General features: G+C 39.3%; 1 protein-coding gene, 1 non-coding gene and 1 pseudogene across 2 annotated transcripts in view; 1 reads left to right on the forward strand and 2 right to left on the reverse strand.

The window, feature by feature from the left end:
* ZYG11A (zyg-11 family member A, cell cycle regulator) overlaps positions 1-3,901 on the reverse strand; it is a 32,481-nt gene extending 28,580 nt beyond the window's left edge. The window contains exon 1 of the mRNA XM_029947936.1: positions 3,184-3,901. Within this exon, the coding sequence (XP_029803796.1) occupies positions 3,184-3,891 (708 nt within the window). The 5' untranslated portion in view covers positions 3,892-3,901. The remainder of the gene's footprint in view (positions 1-3,183) is intronic.
* On the forward strand, positions 2,283-2,386 carry LOC115300535. Its single transcript, XR_003912705.1, has one exon. It is a non-coding gene; the product is annotated as a U6 spliceosomal RNA (small nuclear RNA).
* Positions 3,902-15,009: 11,108 nt separating the features above from the next.
* On the reverse strand, positions 15,010-16,213 carry LOC115297681 (annotated as a pseudogene).
* Between the last annotated feature and the right edge of the window lie 2,702 nt (positions 16,214-18,915).

Genomic DNA, 18,915 nt, shown 5'->3' on the forward strand with positions numbered 1-18,915 from the left:
AATCTAAAGTAAGATGAACTCAGGAATACTCACACCAAGACACATTATAATCAAAAATTTTAAGGCTAAAGGCAAAGAGAAAATCTTGGAAGCAGCAAGAGAGAAGCAAAGCATCATACATAAGGGATCTTTGATATGATTATCTGCGGATTTCTAATCAGAAACTCTAAAGGGGAGAAGACAGTGAGTAAACATATATTTGAATTGTTAAAAAAGAAAAAAAAAGAAACGCAAACCAAGAATCCTATATCCAGCAAAACTGTTCTTCAAATGTAAGGAAGAAATCAAGACATTACCAGATAAACAAAAGCTAAAGAAATTCATTATCACTAGATCCACCCTATAAGAAATGCTCAAAGGAGTCCTACAGAGTATAACAAAATAAGCAGCCATCAGAAGTAATAAAGATCGCAATAGAGGTAAATACATGGGCAATTTAAAAAACTACTTATATATTAAAACTGGTTTGAGGCGTGGGTGGCTCAGCTGGTTAAGCATCTGACTTCCACTCAGGTCATCATCTCATGGTTCATGAGTTCAAGCTCAGAGCCTGGAGCCTGTCTTCAGTTTCTGTGTCTCCCTCTCTCACTGACCCTCCCCTGCTCATGCTGTATGTCTCTCTCTCTCTCAAAAAGTAAACAAAATATTAAAAAAATAAATAAACCAGGTGTAGGAGCACCTGGTTAAGATGGTAAAGTATGTAACTCTTGACCTCAGAGTCATGAATTCAAGCCCCATGTTGGGTGTAGAGATTACTCAAAAAACAAAAACAAAAACAAAAAAACTGATTTGTGACTCTACTTTTTGTTTTCTATTTGATTTAAGAAACTAATACGTTTGCTAAAAAAACTATTACACTAAAAGCTAGGGTTATTATAACTTGAATTATCTTTTTTTATACTTTGGGGGGAAATGCATAATGATATAATTTGGGGATAGCATTGATTAAAAGGGGTGAAGTCAAATCAAAAGAATAAAAATGTGAACACAGCTCTCTCTCTTTTTCTCTGCCACTGTGGGGTGTGCAGCTGACTAGCCCTCACCATGTCTTCTCACAAGACTTTCAGAATCAAATGATTCCTGGCCAAGAAACAAAAGCAGAGGCACTCCATTCCCTAGTCGATTCGCAAGAAAACTGGTAATAAAATCAGGTACAAAAGAAAAAAAAATCAGGTTCAGCTCCAGGAGGAGACATGGATTGCACATGAGATGGCACAGATATTTATGATTTATGTTGCATGAAGGCAATGTGCTCATATCCTATCATTCTGCAAACATCACTACTACCTGAACAACAGACATGTTTTATTGGGAAAATGATTTTCCTTTGTCACTATGCTTCTGCGCCAGTAGGCTAGTTCAGTAATAAATATGTGAGACCTTTCGTTTGAGGGAAAAAAAGAATAAATATGTGAAAAAAAACTCGGGTGCCTGGTTGGCTCTGTCAGTGGAGCATGCATCTTAGTTTCCCAGTTGTGAGTTCAACCCCGTGTTGGGTATAGGGCCAACTGAGGGAGAGAGAAGGAGAGAGAAAGAGTGAGAGAGATGAAAACAACCAAGGACTACAAATCATTTTACTCTCTCTCATCCTAGAAAGAATTACATCTGGTATAGTTATAAAGCATTTCAAAGCAGTGATTCTGAACCGTGGCTGCACATTACAATTACCTGGAAGCTTTCAAAATTTCGATGCCCATGCCAAGTCCCAGACCTATTAAATCAGAAATCTCTGGGAGATAGTATACAGGCACCAGTATATTTTAAAGCTTCCAAAGTGATTACAAAATATAATCAAGGTAGTAAACAACAGTTTTAAAAAATAAATATTCTAGGGGCACCCGGGTGGCTCAGTCAGTTAAGCATCGGACTTCTGATTTCAGCTCAGGTTATGATCTCACAGTTCATAGGTTTGGGACCTGTGTTGGGCTCCACATTGGCAGTGTGGAACCTGCTTGGGATTCTCTCTCTCCCTCTCCCTCTGCCCCTCCTGCACTCCCTCTCAAAATACAAATAAATAAATCCATGAAATATTCTGAAAGATAAATATTTAAATGTGTTGCATTTTTTAAAAAATGTTTATTTTGAGAGAGACAGAGAGAGAGAGAGAGACAGTGTGAACGAAGGAGGGGCAAAGAGGGAAACAAAGACTCCAAAGCAGGCTGCAGGCTTCAAGCTGTCAGCACAGAGCCTGACGCAGGGCTCAAACCCACAAGCGGTGAGAGCATGACCTGAACCAAACCCAGGTGCCCCAATGTGTGTTGCTTTAAAAACAGCACCTAAGTGCTTGCTTCAGCAGTAAGCTAAAACTAAAACGGAAACAATACAGAGATTAGCATGGCTCCTGTATAAAGACAACATGCAAATTCATAAAGAGTTCCATATTTAAAAAACAAAAAATTCCAGCACCATTACTGGCTATAAAAACTTACTCTGGCACTGCTCCAAACTTTTTTTTTTTTTTTACATTTATTTCTATTTGAAAGACAGAGCGTGAACCAGGGAGGCGCAGAAAGAGAAAGAGACACAGAATCTGAAGCAGGCTCCAGGCTCTGAGCTAGCAAGCTGCACAGAGCATGACATGAGGCTCGAACCCACGAACTGTGAAATCATGAACTGAGCTGAAGTCAGAGGCTCAACCGACTGAGCCACTCAGGTGCCCCCCAAACTTTTTTCTTAAGACCCTTTTCAAAATTTTCTCCCATACCTTCGGCAAAAATGTTGATCACTGCCTTACCAATTATATTTCGCAGTTAACAGAGGTGAACAGAACAAGTTTTAGAGTCACAAAGACTTGGATAGAAGTCCTAGCTCTACCACATAATAGGTAGTTACATGATTATGGATAAGAGGCTTAATGCGAGCTTCCATTTCCTTACCTATAAATGGGAGGATTAAAGAGGAAAACAGCATGCACAACGTGGCATCTGGCATACAGGCGGGAATGTATATATGGCTATACGTACCATGCCAAACTAGACTAGACGCCAGGACCGTATCTTGCTCTAGATTATAATTCCGCAACCTACTACATGGTAGCTACACAATAATTATTAGTAAGCTCCTTAAGGATTTTTTTATCTGTCTTTGTAACCCTAATACCTAGCACAGATTCTGATATACAACAAAAGCCTGATACCGTTCTGAACAAATGAAAACAAACTTATTTCAATAAAAAAAACCAACCCTCAAGCCTTGCTTTGCAGTAAAGAAGTCAGAATAACCAGCATCCGTAGCCAACAATCCCACAAACTGCATCGCAGGCCGCTGCCGTATAAACAGTTCTACAGCTCCATCGGTGATGCAACTGCCCCCCGATATATCTAGTGACATAACATTAGGCAGAATATCCTTTTGCTGCAGCAAATGAAAAGCCAGATCTGATTTGAGTTGCCTGTGATGAGAAATATCAAGGTGAAGCAGACATTTAAGTTCTCTAATAACGGCGAGAATCTGTGGTTTGGTCATGGTCAGACACTTCATATAGTGCATCGTGAGAGATTTGAGTCGATCCTTACAGGTAAGGAGTGCAGAGATGTTAGTGACCATAGTATTGGAGATATCCAAGCTTTCCAGTTTTGGTAACTGAGTAACATTAGCCAGGTCTTCACTATGAAAACAAACATTGAAAACACTTAAAATGCGAAGACCGTTGAGCTGACCAAAGAACAGTAATCTTGAGTCCTGAGGGATGCTTGTCGCGTCCAACAGGAGACACCGCAGGTTCTGCTGGATCCAGCCATTGCTGCAGAGTCCCCTGAGGATGTCTGGAACGGGGAGGTCCGTGTGCACTGCAGTAGCATCCAGCCCAATGACTTTGTGATGGCAGAAGGCTTTTATGAATGCAGCTGTCGAGATTTTAGCTTTTTGAATATTGACCAGCTTCAGTTTCATTTGGTTGCCTTGGAAAATGCTTGCTGTTCTATCAGTCAGCTTGCCTGTAAGAAAACCAGAACCAGCTTGTAAAAACAACCAAATCTCAGCCTTTTCCAGGAGGCTTTGTGGTCAGTGAACAATGACAAATGCTAATAATAATAATGACTATATTTACTGCTTACTGTGTCAAGCACTGTTCTAATCCCTTTGCTCAGATTTCTTCATTTATTCTTTATAATAATACTATAATACTATTAATTACTATCTTATAAATGAAGATACTAGAGCTTAAAGATGTTAAGTGACTTGCTCAAAGACAAAATATGTGGCGGAATAAGGAATCAAAACCAGTTCGACTCCAGAGCCCATGGTTTTATCCACAGAAACCTTGCTCACAAAAAACCAAAAACAAAATAAGTAAATAAGCAAATAACACTGCCAATTATTACTCTTTTTTTTTTCTGTTTTTTATTTATTTTTGAGAGACAGAGAGAGACAGCACGAGCATGGGAGGGTCAGAGAGAGAAGGAGACACAGAATCTGAAACAGGCTCCAGGCTCTGAGCTTAGCTGTCAGCACAAAGCCTGACGCGGGGCTCGAACCTACAAACCATGAGATCATGACCTGAGCCGAAGCCGGATGCTTAACCGAATGAGCCACCCAGGCGCCCCCCAATTATTACTTTTAACTAAATTAATAGATAGCCTTAAAAAAGTCACTTACCGCTCTGGGCCTCATTTTCCTTGTCTATAAAATTAATGGATAGTACTAGATTTTATTTAGAAAAGATTCACTAGGCATCTTCTGTGTATGAAATCCTGTGTTAAGTAATGGTCACACAAGGTAATTAGATATCTGTGACCACAAAGAATTCCGTCTAGGAAGGCACATCATGTAAATAAATTATTATAATAATATATTACATGCAGTAGTAAGTTGTACAGGTATTAAATTAGTACAGATGAGATTAACTTTGGGGAAAGTTCTGAAGACTGAATATCAGTTTGGGGGTGGGGCAGAGAGGATGGAAGAACATATCAAAGACAAGGAGGCATAGGCCAGCAGACTACTTGGAAAGACGCTAAACAGATTAGCATTACTGGACTGCAGTGGCATAAAAGGGAAGGATGGCTAGAAAGAAAACTGAAAAGCAGATAGGGCCTGTAGACAAAGTTATGAAACCCAGACGTTTTTTATCCTATGGACAATAAGGAAAAACTTAATTTTGAAGCAGAAAAATGAATCATCATTGGGAAGCCTGAGTGGCTCAGTCGGTTAAATGTCCAACTTTAGCTCAGATCATGAGTTCAAGCCCCGCAACAGGCTCTGCTGTCAGCCCAGAACCTGGTGCCAACTTCAGATTCTGTATCTCGCTCTCTCTGTCCTCCTCCACTCGTGCTCTGTCTCTCAAAAATAAAAACATTAAAAAACTTTTTAATAAAGAAAATTGAATGGTCATAATTATATTTTTTGAAAGACCAATTATGCGACTATAAAGGAATTAGGATGGTGTCTGATGGGAGATGCGGCAAGAAATTATTGATGCTTCTCATAATGCAAGATAAAAGGCTAAAATAGGGCTGGCAGAACATGGGGGCTGAATGGAATGGAAGAAAGAATTGAGAAAAAAGGTATATAAGCTGATTCCCAGCTTTGCATTTTGAGTTGGGCTGCGCTACCACGACAGGAGGAAGGAAGTCCCTATACTCAGACTTTGAGGAAGAATTTAGTACATTCATTCATATATTTATTCAACAAATATTGAATGTTCACTCTATGCAAAGTGTCATGCTTGATGGTGAATGAGATAGACATGGCTTCTTGCCATCATGGAATTTATTTTCACCCTAGAGGGAAAATACCAAACAAGCAGAAAATTTCTAACATTTAAAATGTAGGAAGTGAAGGGCACCTGGGTGGCTCAATCAGGACATGATCTCATGATTTGTGAGTTTGAGCCCCACATTGGGCTTAGCTTACTGTTGTCAGCATGGAGCCCACTTTGGATCCTTGTTCCACCCCTCTCTCTCTCTGCCTCTCCTCGCTCGCTTGCTCTTTCTCTCTCGAAAAATAAACAGACATTTTTTTTAATGTTTTATTTATTTTTGATACAGAGAGAGACAGAGCATGAGAGGGGGAGGGTTGGAGAGAGAAGGAGACACAGAACTGGAAGCAGGCTCCAGGCTCTGAGCTAGCTGTCAGCACAGAGCCTGACGCGGGACTCGAACCCACGAACGTGAGATCTGACCTGAGCCGAAGCCGGAGGCTTAACCGACTGAGCCACCCAGGCGCCCCTAAACAGACATTTTTAAAAAAATGTATTGAGTGACTTAAAAACAGAACTATCCTACAATCCAATAATCGCACTACTCGGTATTTATCCAAATAAGACAACAATACTAATTCTAAGGGATGCTTAAAGAAGCATTACATATAATAGTAAAATTATGGAAAGAGCCTATCAATTGAATGGAAAAAGATGATGCGGGGGAAATAAAGAAGAAGTCTCAAAATAAGTTAATAAACGTTAAAAATAATAATAAACTAAATAAATAAAAAGAACTGTAAAATCTCCAAACAGAGATTAAACAATACACTTCTAAATAAACATATGGAGGGGCGCCTGGGTGGCTGTCGGTTAAGCATCTGACTTTGGCTCAGGTTGTAACCTCACAGTTCATGGGTTCGAGCCCTGTGTCGAGCTCTGTGCTGACAGCTCAAAGCCTAGAGCCTGTTTTGGATTCTGTGTGTGTGTCTCGCTCTCTCTCTCTCGCCCCTCCCCAGCTCTCATGTGCACACTTGCACTCTCTCTCTCTCAAAAATAAATAAACATTAAAAAAATATATATTAATCAAGGAAGAACTCTCAAGAGAAAATTTAAATTGTATTTTGGAGGTTTTTTCTATTTTATTCTTTTCCCACGTTTTTATTTAAATTCTAATTAGTTAATTACAGTGAAATTAAAAGAGAAAGTTTAAATTCTGAAGAACATGAAAACACAATTTATCAAAATTGGTGGGATAAAGTGAATGCAGTGTTTAGAGGAAAAGTTATATCTCTGAATACATATAAAAGAAATCACCTAGGTGGCTCACTCCAAGGAGCATGAGGCTCTCAGTCTCAAGATGGTGAGATCAAGCCCTCATGTTAGGTGTAGAGATTACTTAAAAATAAAATATTAATAAATAAGTAATTAAAAAAATAAAAAGTAAAATCAAATCAATCATCTCAGTTTCCTACTTAGGAAACTAGAAAAAGAAGAATTAGGGGCACCTGCATGGCTGAGTCGGTGGAGCATCCAACTCTTCATTTCAGCTCAGGTTGTGATCTTGTAGTTTGTAGGTTCAAGAACGCCCCACATCAGGCTCTGCACTCACAGTGTGCAGCCTGCTTGGGATTCTCTCTCCCTCTTTCTATGCCCCTTCCCTGCTCATGAGCATGCACGTGCACGCACGCATGCACTCTCTCTCTCCCCCACAAAATAAACACTAAAAAAAAAAAAAAAAAAGAAGAACAAATTAAATCTAAAGTAACCAGAGGAAAAGAAATAATAAGAATTAGAGCAGAAATCAATGAAACTAAATATGTGAAATCAATGTAAATCAAGGGAGAAAAATCAACAAAACCAAAAGTTGGTTCTTTAAAAAGATCAAGGAAATCAATAAGCCTCTAGCCATGCTAACTTAGAAAAAGAGAGAGAGAGAAATTACTAGTATCAGAAATGAAAGAGAAGGGACACATGTGTGGCTTAGTGGGTTTAGAGTCCGACCCTTGATTTTGGCTCTGGTCTTAATCCCAGTGTCATGGGATTGAGCCCTACATCATTCTTTCTTTCTCTCTGCAGCCTCCTCTGCTCCTGCACTCACTCTCTCTTAATAAATAAACTTAAAAAAACAAAAAAAAAGAATACAAGCAGAGGACCTATGGACATACTTCCTAATTCTTTGAGGCCAGCATTACCCTAACAGCAAAACCACACAGATGTTACAAAAGAAACCTACTGACAAATCTCTCTCATGAATACAGATGCAAAAATCCTCAATAAAATATTAGCAAACCGAATCCAAAAACGTATAAAAAGAATCCTACACCACAACCAAATGGATGTATCCCAAGTATGGAAGGCTGGTTCAACAATCTAACATCAATTAATGTAATCCATTACATGAAAAACAGAAAATCACATGATCTTCTAAATAAATGAAAAAAAAGCCATTTGACAAATCCAGTAGTCATCCCTAATAACAACTCTCAGTAAACTACAAATAGAGATAAACTTCCTCAACTTGAAAAGACTATTTACAAAAAATCTACAACTAATATACTTAATGAGGAGAAATTCAAAACTTTCTTACTAAGATAAGACACAAAAGTAAGGATGTCCCCTCTCACCACTCCTTTTAAACACTGTACTTAAGTTCTTGCTAATGTAATAAGACAAGAAAGGGAAATAAAGAAATTAAGAAGGAAGACATAAAACTCTTTGTTCAGGGATGACATTATTTATGTAGAAAATCTGAAAGAATTGCAAAAAGCAAATTTCTGGAACTAAGATTACAGCAAGGTTGCATAATACAAAGTCACTATACAAAAATGGTAGCTTCTTATATACCAACAATGAACACTGGATTTGACATTAAATAGAAAAGCATTTACATCAGTACCCCAAAACAACGAAATATGTTAAGTATATACTAATAAAGTTCATATAAGATCCCTATGAGGAAAACTAGAAAACTGATCAATGAAATCAAAGAACTACATAAATGGAGAGATATTCCATGTTCATCAATAGGAAGATTCAGTGTTCTCAAAATATCAGTTTTTTGCATTATTCAGCCATAAAAAAGAATGAAATCTTATCATTGGCAACAACATGGATGCAGCTAGAGACTATAATGCTCAGTGAAATAAGTCAGTCAGAGAAAGACAAGTATCATATGATTTCACTCAAATGTAGTATTTAAAAAATGAAATAAATGAGCAAAGGGAACAACAGGGAGGGTGAGCGAGAAAAAAATAACCCAAGAGACAACTCTTAACTATGGAGAACAAGCAGTCCTGTTCCAGACTGGAGGGAGGTGGGGAGACGGATGAAATGGGTAATGGGGATAAGGAGCGCACATGTGATGAACCCTGGGTAACGTATGGAGCTGCTGAATCACTATATTGTACACTGGAAACTCATAGAACACTGTATGTTAACTATACTGGAATTTTAAAAAAATTTTAGGGGCACCTGGGTGGCTCAGTGAATTGAGCATCCAGCTTTGGCTCAGGTCATGGATCTCTCTCAGTTCGTGAGTTCAAGCCCCATATCATGCTTGCTGCTGTCAGCCTGTCAGTGCAGAGCCCCCTTCAGATTCTATGTTCCCCTCTCTGCCCCTGGCCTGTTTGCACTCTCCCCCAAAATAAATTAAAAAAAAAACCTTTTTTTTTAAATTATCAGTTTTTCCCAGGTTGATACATAGATACAATGCAAATCCTAATAAAAATCCTAGTAGGTTATTTTGTGAATATCAATAAACTGATTCTAAACAGTATATGGAGGGCGCCTGGGTGGCTTGGTGGGTTAAGCGTCCGGCTTCAGCTCAGGTATGATCTTGCTGTTTGTGAGTTCCAGCCCCGTTGGGCTCTGTGCTGACAGCTAGTTCAGAGACTGGAGCCTGTTTCAGATTCTAAGTCTCCCTCTCTCTGACCCTCCCCTGCTCATGCTGTCTCTCAAAAATAAAAAACAGAAAAAAAATTTTTTTAAAGATATGTAAACTTACATGCATAAACTAGAAAACACTATTCAAAGAACTTAAGAGTCTAGTTTAATAGAAAGTTAACCCAAACTCATGAATAAAAGATTTCAAATTATAAGATGGCAAAACATTAGAAAATAATTAAAGATGATCTAAATAAATAGAAATAAACATGAAATAAACATCATGTTTATCATCATGCTCATTATCAGAAGACTTAATGCTGTTAAGACAGCAATGCTCGCCAAATTGACATACATATCTGATGCAATCCTTATTCAAATCCCAGCTGGATTCTTTGTAGAAATTGACCAACTGGTTCTAAAATTCATATGGAAATATAAAGGATCCAGAATAGCCAAAACAATCCTATAAAGAGAAGTCTCACTTTCGAATTTCAAAATTAACTACAAAGCAATGGTAATAAAGATAGGGTCCTACAGACAAAAGGACAGACACATTGCTCCAGAGAACAGAAATGAAAAGTAAGAAATAAACCCATGCCTCTGTGGTCATCTGATTTTCTAAAAGGATGCCGAGAGCATTCAGTAAGATTTTTCAATAAACGGTGATGGGACCACTATATAGGCACACTGAAAATGTGAAGCTGGACTCTTACACTTCATGCCATATACAAAAATAAACTCAAAATGGACCAAAAACCTAAGAGTGTGGAAGTGAGAAAAAAAAAAAAAAACACTCTTAGAGGAAGAAAATACAAGTATAAATCTTTAGGACCTTGGGTTTGGCAATGAATTTTTAGATATGATACTAAAAGCATAAGCCACAAAAGAAATAGATAAATCGTACCTCATGAAAATAAAAACTATTTGTGGGGCGCCTGGGTGGCTCAGTAGGATAAGCATCTGACTTCGACTCAGGTCATGATCTTGCAGCTTGTGAGTTCAAGCCTTACATTGGCTCTGGGCGAACAGCTCAGAGCCTGGAGCCTGCTTTGAATTCTTTGTCTATCTCTCTCTGCCCCTCGCCCATTCACACTGTCTCTGTCTCTCTCTCAGGAATAAACATTAAAAAATGTAAAACCATTTGTAAGTCAAAGGACACTATCAGGAAATTAAAAAGAGAATTCAGAGAATAGAAGAAAATAATTACAAACCATGTAACTGATAAGGGAGTTGTATGAAGAAAATGGGGATATAATGTACAGAATAGGGAATATAGTCAATAATATTGTAAAACCTTTGTATGGTAACAGATGGTAACTAGATTTATCACGGTGATCATTTTTTTCATTTCTGGGGGTCTATGTTGACAGTGCTGAGCCTGCTTGGGATTCTATTTCTTCCTCTCTCTCTCAAAAATAAACAAACATTGGGGCACCTGGGTGGCTCAGACGGTTAAGTCTCCGACTTCAGCTCAGGTCATGATCTCGTAATCCGTGAGTTCGAGCCTCACATTGGGTTCTGTGCTGACAGTTCAGAGCCTGGAGCCTGCTTCTGATTCTGTATCTCCCTCTCTCTCTGCCCCCCACCCGCTCGTGCTCTCTCTCTCTCAAAAATGAATAAATGTAAAATAAAATTTTTAATAAATAAATAAACATTAAAAAAAAAGAATCTTGTACTTGGCAATCACAAAGAATGAAATCTTGCCATCTGCAACTATGTGGATGGAACTAGAGGGTATTATGCTAAGTGAAATTAGTCAGAGAAAAACAAATATCACATGACTTCACTCGTGAGGAATTTAAGATGCAAAACAGATAGACCTACGGGAAGAGAAGCAAAAATATAAAAACAGGGAGGGGGACAAAACATAAAGAGACTCTGAAATACAGAAAACAAACAGAGGGTTGCTGGAGGGGTTGTGCTAAGGGGGATGAGCTAAAGGGGCATTAAGGAATCTACTCCTGAAATCATTGTTGCACTATATGCCAATTAACTTGGATGTAAACTAAAAAATAAATTAATTTAAAAAAAAGAATAAAGAAAGAAAGAAAAAGAAAAAGATAGAACTGGGCAAAGGATGTGAATAGACATTTCTCCAAAGAAGATATACAAATGGCCAATAAGCACATAAAAAGATGCTCAACATCATTACTTATTAGGGAAATGCAACAAAACCACAATAAATATTTCACATCCTCCAGGATGGCTGTAATCAAAAAGTAAAATAACAACTTTTGGTGAAACTGTGGAGAAATGAGAACTCCTGTATGCTGCTGATAGGAAAGTAAGCTGGTGCAGCCACTTTGGAAAACAATTTGCAAATTCCTCAAAAAGTTAAAGAAAGTTACTATTTGATCCAGCAATTCTACTCCTAGGGATTCACCCAAGAGAAATGAAAACATATGTCCACATAGAAATGTGCACATGATGGGGCGCCTGGGGGGCTCAGTCGGTTGAGCACCTGACTTCGGCTCAGGTCATGATCTCACGGTTCGTGGGTTCAAGCCCTGCGTCGGGCTCTGTGCTGACAGCTCAGAGCCTGGAACCTGCTTCAGATCCTGTGACTCCTATCTCTGGCCCCCGCCTGCTCACGCTGTCTCTCTTTCTCTCTCTCAAAAACAAATAAAAACCATAAAAAAATTTTTTTAGAAAGAAGAAGAAAAAAAAGAAATGTGCACATGAATGTTTTTAAGTAGCATTATTCATAGTAGCCAAAGAGTAGAAACAGACCAAATGTCCATCAGCTAATAAATGAATAAAATGTGGTATAGTCACACAATAGAGTATTTGATACAGCCACAAAAATGAAGTAGTGACTAATGCTGCAACATGAATGAACCTTGACACTATTACACTGAGTAAAAGCCAGACATGAAAGGCCACATATTATACAATTTGATTTATACTAAATGTTCAGGGGGGCAAAATCCCATAGACATAGAAAATCTATTAGTGGTTGCTTAGCATTGGGTAAGGAGTTTCTTTTTGAGGTGAGAAAAAATGTTCTAAAATTGACTGTGATGACAGCCACCTAAATCTGTGACTATACTAAAAACAAAAATAATAGTAACACTGAACTGTACACTTTAAGTAGGTGAATAATCTAGATGTGATATACATCTTAAGAATTTGTTACGAAAAAGCCTTTATATTAAAAAAAAACTGATAAACTTAAAAAAACAGTGGAGACGCCTGGGTGGCTCAGTTGGTTAAGCATCTGACTCTAGATTTCAGCTCAGGTCATGATCTCACAGTTGTGAGTTCAAGCCCTGCATTGAGCTCTGCACAGACAGTACGGAGCCTGCTTGAGATTCTCCCTCTCTCCCTTTCTGTGCTTCCCCCACTTGCACTGTCTCTCCAAATAAATAAATAAGCTTAAAAAGAACTGTAACATGATAAATTAAACATCATTCAAAATGCCTAACATCTTTACTTATTAGGAAAATGCACCAAAACCACAATAAATACTTCACATCCACCAGGCTGGCTGTAATCAAAAAGTAAAATAACAACGTTTGGTAAAGTTTTGAAAGCCTCACTACAATGGGAGGTAAAGGAAAAATTTTTTTAAGTCTCATATTCACAATGAAAAGAGTAGGAGACAAGACTATAGGAACAGCATTTCAGAAGCTAGAGAGCAAACAGATGAATGGGAACTTGGTTTAGTTCCCCACTGTCTTCACTCTGCTAAGCTAATAGCAGGATAAACCTAGAAGCAAGACAAAATTTCTTCAAAGGATTCCAGACAGACTCTGAGATTCAAATCTCCACAGAAATAAAATAAAAATTATTTCCCTATTTCCCATCCAGTGGTTGTGAGGAATGAAATAGGAACTGGATGAAATCACTTTTCAAACAGTAAAATGCTCTAAGTACAATATAAATAAGACTTATCAAAAAAAAAAAAATTAAAAAGGGATGCCTGGTGACTCAGTTGGGTCAGTGTCCAACTCTTGATTTTGGTTCATGTCATGATCTTACAGATCATGGGATGGAGCCCCACATGGGCTTGGGATCCTCTCTCTCTGCCCCTCCCCCGGCCACTCACCAAAGAGTGCATGCACACGTGTGCTCGCTTTCTCTCTCTTTCTCTCTCAAAATAAATAAATAAACTTTAAAAAATTAAATAAAAATAAAGGAGTGTTATCATTACCTTGCCATGTCATCACCCCAAGGAGCCGATCAGCTACTTCCTGAGGGAAACTCCAATGCTTGGGAAGGCACAATGTTCCATCAGATCTTTCAGAACACAATTTCTCTAGGTTAGCAACCAGGACATTCAGGCAGATGTTGACCAAAGAGTAGGGAGATGCCTCCTCCTAGAAAACAAACTTTATTCAAATACATCCAGAAAAATTCAGCATAGAAGTAGATCCTGCAAAATATATCAAACTACTTGATGAGGATATCTGAAGATACATTCTCTTTACCCTAATAGTGACTTCTATGATTTATATGTATTGAAACCACCCTATTCCAACTGTTAAGTGAATGGAAGATTTTATCTACTTTTTTGTTTTATCTTGAAAAAAACAAGTCCTCTCAATCCTTAACTCATCACCTGTTCTGTACCAGATGTTGAAAATACAGGGATAAGCAATATATTATTTTAATCCTTTTGGAGCTAAGAGTTGGGAATACAACCAAGAAATCTGACAATTTCAATAAAACACAAGAGACAACTCAAGCAGAGATCACATGGTCATTCATCCAACAAATATTTCTTATTCAGTGATTACTATGTCCCAGAGGATAAGAAGGCCTGCCTATTCTTTTTTTTTTAATACATTTTTTCAAGAGAATATTAAATCGTTTATTGATTACACATGATAATGGATGATACACAAACTTTAATACCATCTATAATTTTATCTGATACCATAATTCAATTTAGATATATTGCATAGGATGTGCCAACAATCATATTAATAACCAAATAAACTCCAGGACTTTGCTTGGGTGACCCTTATAACAGTGAACTCCAGGTCACAACACATTAACTGTTAGTTCAACCACACCAATGTTTGTGGAGACCATGGATGCTGTGCCCAAGCAGGTTCCATATAAATTTCAAATGGAACCTGACATCAACCTGAAGGAATTCTAACTTCACACTGTTGGGGTAGTTTACCAAGATGGCTCCAGAGTAGATTATCTTTACACAGCACATTTAAAAAAAGACACATTCATTCAGAGTCATGATCAGGCTATTACATTTAGCAATCAACAGCATGGGTGCAGAAAAAAAAATCTACATTAAAACCCTTTGTTGGAATGCTTTACACTTTCCACAGAACAGAAACTAAAATAACCTGTTATACAATCACAAATACAGTCCTCAGGGTTTTGCCCATACACATGAGTACTGTCTAAAACACGTCTTCTTTGTAGCAGCAAGGCCCTGCCACCGCTGTGCTTGGCTGAGTTCACAAATCTGCTGTAACCTGTAGCTTCCCTGTCACTTCCCTGGCTCTCCTCTCCTGCTAAGCTCGGTTTCCTGGCAGTAATGAAAACCTTCTGCCACTGCCATAGCTACTGCTGCTGCTGGAACTGCCAGAGTCACCTTGGTTTCGGGGTATGGCAAAGTACTGGCCTCCACCACCAGAGGGGCCAGAGCTTCTGCCTCCAAAATTTCCTCCTTTCCTGGGTCCAAAATTTGAAAATTGATTGTTGTAATTGCCAAAATCATTATAGCTTCCACTGCCTCCAAAGTTGCTTCCATCGTTATCAAATCCATTATAGCCATCCCCACTGCCACCATATCCACCAAAACCTCCACTGCCACCAAAGCCACCACGCTAAGTTTCCTCCACGACCAAGGTTGTTATTCCCACCAAAACCACCTCCACGACCACCACCGAAGTTCGCAGAACCACTTCGACCTCTTTGGCTGAAAGAAGCACTAGCCATCTCTTGTTTAGGTGGAGCCTTCCTTACTTCACAGCTGTGGCCATTCACAGTATGGTATTTTTGAATAACAGTCTTGTCTACAGAGTCATGGTCATCAAATGTTACAAAAGGAAAGCCTCTCCTTTTGCTACTGCCTCGGTCAGTCATGATTTTAATCACGTCAATTTTCCCATACTGTTCAGAATAATCTCTTAGATGATGTTCTTCGGTGTCTTCTTTAATGCCCCCGACAAAAATCTTCTTCACAGTTAAGTGGGCACGAGGTCTTTGAGAATCTTCTCTCAAGGGGTGCCTGGGTGGCTCAGTTGGTTAAGCCTCCGGCTTCGGCTCAGGTCAGATCTCACATCCGTGGGTTCGAGCCCCGCGTCAGGCTCTGTGCTGACAGCTAGCTCAGAGCCTGGAGCCTGCTTCCGGTTCTGTGTCTCCTTCTCTCTCTGCCCCTCCCCCTCTCATGCTCTGTCTCTCTCTGTATCAAAAATAAATAAAACATTAAAAAAAGAGAGAGAATCTTCTCTCAAGACAGCTCTCCTTGGTTTCTATAACTCTTTCATCCATCTTGTGTGGCCTTGCGCTCATGGGTGTGTCTACCTCTTCTACACAGGTGGCATAGGTGGCATACGTGACAAACCCAAGGCCTCTGGAGCCCTTGGTGCTTCAATCTCTCATTACCACACAGTCTGTAAGCGTTCCCCATTGCTCATGATGGCACCTTAGACTCTCATTGGTTGTTTCAAAGCTGAAACCTCTGATGAAAAGCTTCTGCAGCTATTCAGGCTCTTTGGGAGACTCTGACTTAGACATGACGGTGGTGGGAGGGGAGACTTTAATGATGCTTACTCGACAGCATCCACAGGCAGAAAAGCTTTAAGTATACTTTTTAAAGTTTATTTATTTATTTTGAGAGAGACAGAGTACAAGCCAGGGAGGGGCAGAGAGAGAAGGAGAGAGAATCCCAAGCAGGTTCTGGGCCAGCAGCACAGTCTGACGTGGGGCTTGAATTCACAAACCATGAGATCATGACCTGAAGCCAAAACCAAGAGTCAGACACTTAACTGATGGAGCCATGCGGGTGCCCCAGGCCTGCTTACTCTTACCTTCAAATGTTCACAGTGTAAAAGTGTGCTACTCCAAGCTGCTATAGAAGAGTAAGAACTGACAGTGAGGTGAGTTTAAAGGCATATGGTCCCTTTCTCCTCTAAGAGAAACTAGCATTTGTTTATTCAACAAATATTTGAAAGGCATGGCTCTGTATCAGACACGAAGGAATAGACATAGGTCAAACAGATGCTGTCAGAGGCTTTGTCAGAGGCTTCAACATGGAATAACTCCTTGACCTCCACACCACTTTCAACAAATTGAGTTCCCTCCATGGTCCTAAGTATAAATTACTCCTTTGCAAATATTCTCAACTCCTTGTTCCCTCGACAGACAAAACTCCATTCTTGGAAGAACTTTACTACCCATTTTTTTGTGGCAACACACAGCAGCTAATCATCTATGGAAAGGGGGAAGATTCACATAATACAGCATGTCACAGCAAATTCATAATCATTAACCTCCCATGAGCCCTCCGTAGCTCTGAGACAGTTGTCTGTCCACAAGGTCTTCTAGACAGGGTACTCTCCCAACATCAGGCAAGAATTATCCCATGCCTTCTACTTGCTCCTCAAATGCATTTTATACTATCAGAATCTGACTCCCTTCATGGAGAAAAATGAGGCCATGTCACCATCAAATTTAGCAGGAAAACATCTTTCCTTTACTCTCCTCGTACATGGAAAACGTTGGGGGGAGGGAGCACCTGGGTGGCCCAGTCAGTTAAGCATCCAACTCTTAATTTCAGCTCAGGCCATGATCTCATGGTTCCTGAGTTCAAGTCCCACTTAGGATTCTCTCTCTCTCCCTCTCCCTCTCTCTCTCTCTCTCTCTCTCTCTCTCTCTCTCTCTCTCTCTGCTCCTCCCTTGCTTTTGCATGCTCTCTTTCTCTCTCAAAAATAAACTTTAAAAACAAAAACAAACAAAAAGAAAACATGTACCTCCTTGCAAAGACCAATACTTCCACATGTGCTGACTGATTTAATCCCCTCTTGCCTTGGTCTCTCCTGTCATTTCTTCATACATACAACTTCAAAATCTCCTCAAATGGATTAATCATTCTTAACATATAATTTATGTTCTGCTATATACCTTAAAAACAAAAATACCTTCTGCTGAAACCCACATTCTCTGAAGTTAGTCCCCTTCACAACTAAATTTCTCCAATAAGTTCACATGCTATACAGTAGTCCCCCACTTATCCACATACCAATAGAAGACACATTCCAAGACTCCCAATGGATGCCTGAAACAGCCAACACTACCAAACCTTATACACGCTATGTTTTTTCCTATACATATCTACAATAAAGTTTAATATATGTTAGGCACAGTAAGAGATTAACAATATACTGTAGTAAATTATATCAATGTTGTCTCTCTCAAAATATCTTATTGTACTGTACTCATCCTTCTTGTGATGATATCAGATGATAAAATGCCTACGTGAGGAGATGCAGGGAGGTGAATGCCACAGGCAGTGTGAGGCAACTTCCGTACATCTATCTCCCAGGTCACTATCTCTCTATTTGGTGGTAAACAGTTCTTCATAGGGGCCGCCTGGGTGGCTCAGTCGGTTAAGCATCTGACTCTTAATCTCTGCTCAGGTGATGATCTCACAGTTCATGAATTCAAGCTCCACATTAAGCTCTGCACTGACAGTGTGGAGTCTGCCTGGTATTCTGCCTCTCCCTCTTGCACACTCTCTCTCAAAACAGATAAACTCTAAAAAAAAAAAAAAGAGAGAGAGAGAGAGAGAGAGAAAGATGGCATATCAAAGAGATTCTGCCAAACTATGGTTACCCCAGGGGAATAAACAAAGACCACTCTGATAATTTTTCAACTACAAATTTCCTGAACCTAGCAAAAAATGTCAACTAAAACCCTGAATGTGGGGCACCTGGGTGGCTCAGTCAGTTAAGCATCTGACTCTTAATCTCAGCTCAGGTCATGATCTCATGTTTTGTTGAACTGAGCACCACACAGGGCTCTGCACTAACAGCAAGGACCCTGCTTGGGATTCTCTCTCTCCCGTTCTCTTCCCCTACCCTATGCACTCACTCTCTCTGTCTCTCTCTCAAAATAAACAAAACATTAAAAAGAGTAAATAATAAAAATAAAAGTATAGTATATTAAAGACTAAATCCAAATAAAAGGTATTAAGAAATTTATAAAACATTCAGGGGAGCCCAGGTGACTCAGTCTGTTAAGTGACCAACTTCATTTCAGGTCATGATCTCACAGTTTGTTGCTTTGAGCCCCGCATCAGGCTCTGTGCTGACAGCTCAGGGCCTGGAGTCTGCTTCAGATTCTGGGTTTTTCTCTCTGCCCTTCTCCCACTCCCACTCTGTCTCTTTCTGTCTCAAAAATAAACAAAACATCTT

The sequence above is a fragment of the Suricata suricatta genome, chromosome 8 (assembly GCF_006229205.1).
Source record: "Suricata suricatta isolate VVHF042 chromosome 8, meerkat_22Aug2017_6uvM2_HiC, whole genome shotgun sequence".
NCBI classification, from domain to species: domain Eukaryota; kingdom Metazoa; phylum Chordata; class Mammalia; order Carnivora; family Herpestidae; genus Suricata; species Suricata suricatta.